The sequence below is a fragment of the Piliocolobus tephrosceles genome, unplaced genomic scaffold (genome assembly GCF_002776525.5).
Source record: "Piliocolobus tephrosceles isolate RC106 unplaced genomic scaffold, ASM277652v3 unscaffolded_15880, whole genome shotgun sequence".
Classification (NCBI taxonomy): domain Eukaryota; kingdom Metazoa; phylum Chordata; class Mammalia; order Primates; family Cercopithecidae; genus Piliocolobus; species Piliocolobus tephrosceles.
Genome location: NW_022297510.1, coordinates 3883 through 9063, shown reverse-complemented (window position 1 = coordinate 9063; position 5181 = coordinate 3883). Strand labels below are relative to the sequence as shown.

At 40.8% G+C, this 5181-nt stretch overlaps 1 protein-coding gene across 1 annotated transcript in view; it reads right to left on the bottom strand.

Annotated features, from left to right (window-relative positions):
* Positions 1-706: 706 nt before the first annotated feature.
* Positions 707-5181, bottom strand: part of LOC111539029 (zinc finger protein 732) — a gene marked incomplete at its 5' end in the record, with an annotated part of 7786 nt that continues 3311 nt past the window's right edge. Inside the window, 2 exons of the mRNA XM_026450236.2 lie at positions 707-810; positions 1635-1761. Of these exons, the coding sequence (XP_026306021.1) occupies positions 707-810; positions 1635-1761 (231 nt within the window). The remainder of the gene's footprint in view (positions 811-1634; positions 1762-5181) is intronic.

The following is a 5181-nucleotide window of genomic DNA, read 5'->3' as shown; positions in this document are numbered from 1 at the left end:
TTGAAAATGCAGAAATCGCCGGTCTTCTGTGTCGCTCGCGCTGGGAGTTGGAGACTGAAGCTGCTCCTATTCGGCCATCTTGCTCCGCCCTCTCCACATACAGAGTTTAAATCACGAATCTCAGTTTATACTAAAACAATAACATTCTGAAGTAACATTACATTTTTTTCATATTTAGGAAAATGCTTGTTCTGATAAAACTGCTGAGTAAGAATTTTTGTAGAATTATATTTGCAACCTCTATAGGATTAAAAATCACTAAGCAGAAAAGATACAACATCTCTCTCTGGTGTTCCTGGGATTTCTGAACCAAATTCCAATATGTCCACTACTCACCTTACACATTTTAGACATGATACAAAAAAGAATATTTGAAAAAAATATATTGACATAGAGCTCAATATACACATATTCCCATGTCTCCAAAAGCAATGGAACAGCAGTCAGATCATGCAGCCCCTTATAAACGATAAAGTAGACATTGGCTCTCCCTGTAAACTTGAAGGGAGATCACTAAAGAAAAAAGAGAATTCTTAGAAGATTTAACAGCGTGGGACAAAAGATGTCCCTATTCGTGAATATGAGAAAAAATGCAGTCTTTTCAGAAATTATTTACATTGGAGCAGAGTTTCCCAAACTACATTTGAAGGCCTGGCTTCCCTCTTGACCTTGTTCCCCTGGCCTGTGTCCTCTCCTTCATTCACTGTCACCTACCTGGGTGTTTGGCTACTGTCTCATGTATCTTCACATTGTAGGGCTCCTTTCTTTGCTCCAGAAAGGTGACCAGGTCTGGGTTAGAGATAGCAACACCTGTTTTATTTTTAAAAATTAACATGACTTGGCAGGGCGCGGTGGCTCAAGCCTGTAATCCCAGCACTTTGGGAGGCCAAGATGGGTGGATCACGAGGTCAGGAGATCGAGACCATCCTGGCTAACACGGTGAAACCCCGTCTCTACTAAAAAATACAAAAAACTAGCCGGGCGAGGTGGCAGGCGCCTGTAGTCCCAGCTACTCAGGAGGCTGAGGCAGGAGAATGGTGTGAACCCGGGAGGCGGAGCTTGCAGTGAGCTGCGATCCTGCCACTGCACTCCAACCTGGGCGACACAGCGAGACTCCGTCTCAAAAAACAAAAAAAACAAAAACAAAAACAAAAATTAACATGACTACTGTTAGGGATTCTCCAATTACCTACCTAATACTATACTAAGAAGAAAAGAGAAATTATGGAAAATCCTAGATAATCCAAAAATTGTTTCCTGACAGAATCCTTAAAACATTTAAGTATTTTAAATCTGTGGGTTCTAAGTTCCACTACCAAGTACTACTGAATCAAAATAAGCAGTGCAAATTGCATTTTAAGATGTGGGAAACAATATTTTATGTCATTGAATTTCGAGAATTACCACTAACCTAGAATGGAGGACACAAATTAGCTCAAGAAAAGAGAAGGTTTACATAAAGATAAAACATCTTAACAATATTCTTTTTTACACCAGCAAACTCCCAATAGTTTCCTAAAGAAAGAAACTGAAATTAATTCACACAAAGCAGAAGCTCCCAAGAGACATTCTACAAAAATAGAAAATCAAACTCTGAGGGAGTATTAGGAATTATGTATTGAAGTTATCCTCACCCAGGGAGACCAGGTTTCTGTAGTTCTCCAACATCACATCTCTATATAAATTCTGCTGGGCAGGGTCCAGGCATTTCCACTCTTCTGGAGAGAATTCTATGGCCACATCCCTGAATGTTAAGTGTTCCTGAAAATATATATGTATCAAGTGACAGAGGTCTTAATTTGACTACAGGTGAAATGAGTTAAGAGAGCTAGTTCTGACCTGTGACTGACTGGGATTATCTGAAAAAATAACTTTCAACCCAGTAATGTTCTCTAAAGTATTCTATAGCTCCGCTGAAAAAGGAAGGCATTCCAACAGTTCCTGTTCCTGCAATAAAAATAATGGGCTACACTGACCTGCCCCTACCAAAACCAAGCAGAGTAGGCCCTGTGACCTCCTGGAAAAAAGATTGAACTCACCTCTCATGAAAGTATCTGGAATGCCTCACGCTTGACCTTGGCCTCGCTGTAATATGCAAGGAACTTAATTTAAAAATCAGAAATGTTTCCACCCAGAACAACAGACGGGGTCTGTGGGGAGGGCACAAGTGATTTCTCTTCAAATTGTACATGTGATCCTACTGGAAGACTGTGCTGAGAGTCACTTAGCTAAGCACTGCCTCTCAAGCTTCAATGCGCATAATAATTATTTGATATTCTAGGCCTCGCTGTAACAAAATTTTGCAGGTTTGAAGAGTTCATGAATTAGCTTCTTATAGTAAGTCTTCTGTTAATGCTGATGTTCCTCCACCTAGACACATTATATTACCACTCGGCTAGAGAAAGCAGGCACAGCACAGTCCCTTACGCCAACAACCTTATCACAACACAAATACTTTTCATCCCAAGACAAGACCACAAATCATCATCCTGAAGCATTAGCATTCTCTGCCAGATGTTTAAAGTTTACAGAGGCTGGAGATGGTGTCAATGTCTGAGTAAGTCTGCATTTGAAAAACAACATGTGGTCCAGGCGCAGTGGCTCATGCCTGTAAATCCCAGCACTTTGGGAGGCAGAGGCGGGGGGATCACAAGGTCAGGAATTTGAGACCATCCTGGCCAATATGGTGAAACCCTGTCTCTACTAAAAATACAAAAATTAGCCGGGCGTAGTGGCGTGGGCCTGTAATCCCAGCTACTCAGGAGGCTGAGGCAGAAGAGTCACTTGAATCCGGGAAGTGGAGGTTGCAGTGAGCCGAGATCACGCCACTTGCACTCCACCTGGGCGACACACTGAGACTCCATCTCAAAAAAAAAAGAAAGAAAAAGAAAAAAGAAAAACATGTGCGCCGCATTAATGCGATAGTGATGCAGCACGTACTATATACTCAGGAGTATGTGACGGAGCACTGTGCTGAGACAATCACATTATGTGTTAATTCTCAGGACATCCTGGGAGGTGGGCACGAGGTGTCCAATACTTCTCAGGATTTAAATGCAGGGCCCAAAATTACCATTTCCTTTCCATTTTCCTACCACTGATTTGTTTTTTAAAGGTATAGAATAACCACTCAATATAAATACATCACAAAGAAACAAAGGATGTATTAAATGCAATTCAGAGAAATTTATTTTTGTGTTTGTATTTAAGATTTGTGGGGGAAAAAAAAAACCTACTAAAACTGCAGAGATGACAGGTTGCTAGATGAGATGTCTCCAGAAACACTGGCTTTAATTGTATAAAAAAGATTTTAAGGCCCAAAAATATACAGCTTTTCCCCATTTATCTGCTTTCGTGTTTCAGGAAATTGGGAGCACTAGCTCTGGAGAGGCAATAGGAGTAGTCACTCCAAACTCTGATCTCCTCTAAGCAATTCCAAGAGATTTCAGTGTGGGGTCAGACCTGGACAAGGTTTAGCAGAGGGTGGATCTGGGCAGGGTTAGGACAGAGAGTGGGCCCTAGATTTCTGTTCTTATGCCACTAAGTTTTTTCAGTTTCGTCTTTTCTAAGCCTGCCCAAGAGAAATTTGATTCCCAGATTTTATGAAATTTTAATCTATTTTAGCCACTTCTCTGTGTCTTTAATAACATACAACAAGGAATTTAACCAAATCCCTTATGTTTCTCTAGAGCAATTATATTAAAAGCTAAATATTTATTCTCAGCAAGATGAAAACAATACTAACAATAACAACTTCTGTCAATGAATACTCTTTTCAGGTGGTGGCATCAAAACTCACAAAACAATAAAAGGGAAGTAACCCAAATGAAGCTTAAGTGTCCTGGACAGTTTCCGTCTTTGTACTGAACACATGATGCTGAACTCAACCATTTATTCATGTGCTCCAGACTGCAAGTTCCTTGAGGGTAGGGACCATGACCGCTTCATCTCTTTTTCTAATGGACCATATGAAATAGAAGCAATTAGCTTATGGATCAGTTTGAGTCTCCAGATCTCACTTTTCACCAAAAAAAAAAAAAACTAGAAAACTGGAGCAACTCTTATCTGGGTATAAATCAAGGAGATTCTGTGAGGGGAGGAATAAACCCTGAAGGAGTCATTTCTCTTCCTCTAAAATGGGAGCAGAATTAGACCTTGCTGTCATACTGACCCCAGTCTGCACAGGACATCTTCAGATGTCTCAAATACAGATGCTGGTGAGAGTGTCCCCAGTGACCTTGGGCTGATGTCCCCATAGTGATCCAGGCAGGAGAGATTCAGGCTCAATTAGTGGGATGCAAACAGAAAATGAAAACAGCCCTGGCGAAGCTGCAGATCCTGGATACGGATGTGATAGCCCCTGTCCGTCATCAGCTAACTCTAAGGCAAGGGGAAGGACAAAACTACTCTACTCCAGTAACACAGTTTACAGGGAGGCATAGTTGTGACTTTGGCTCTGAATATTCTGTGGCCCTGAACTCCCACTGCTAAGGTGCTTTTTTACAGGTAACAGATTCTGCCACAGGATTCTGTTGATACCAGAAGCCTCCCACAAAGCTATAGCAGGTCACCGGACAAGATCTGGAAAACTCAAAGGGCTCCACCTATGATGAACTCTCATGATGCAGAAAATGTCTTCTATGAGTTTTCTTTATGTCTTCAACCCAAAGTCTGGTCCTGTCTTGTGAATCCTAGGCAGAGGTCAGCTTTTATGTGCATATTCTAGATGGGATCAATGTGCCTCAGCATTCTTAGGGATTATAGCAAGCAGAGTAAAACCAAGGAAAGATTCTCTCATGGAGGCTCCTTCAACACATTCTAAAGAATATTTTGACCTAAAAGGAAAAACCTGGGGTAAACATAAGTAGAGAGTTTTTGGGCCAAAGCTTGAAGATGCAACACGGGAATATAAAGCTGCCCTGAATATACACTCCAATTAGAAGCAGTTACGAGTATACATATATATACATGTATACATATACATGCATGTGTATGTATACATGTGTATATATACACACGTATACATGTATATATACATGTATATACACGTGTGGATATATGTCTATATATATATATATATATATGTATTTTTTTTTTTTTTTTTTTAATGACATTTCATCACTCTTGTCCCCGAGGCTGTGGAACAGCGGCATTTTGGCTGACCCCAACCTCTGGCACGGG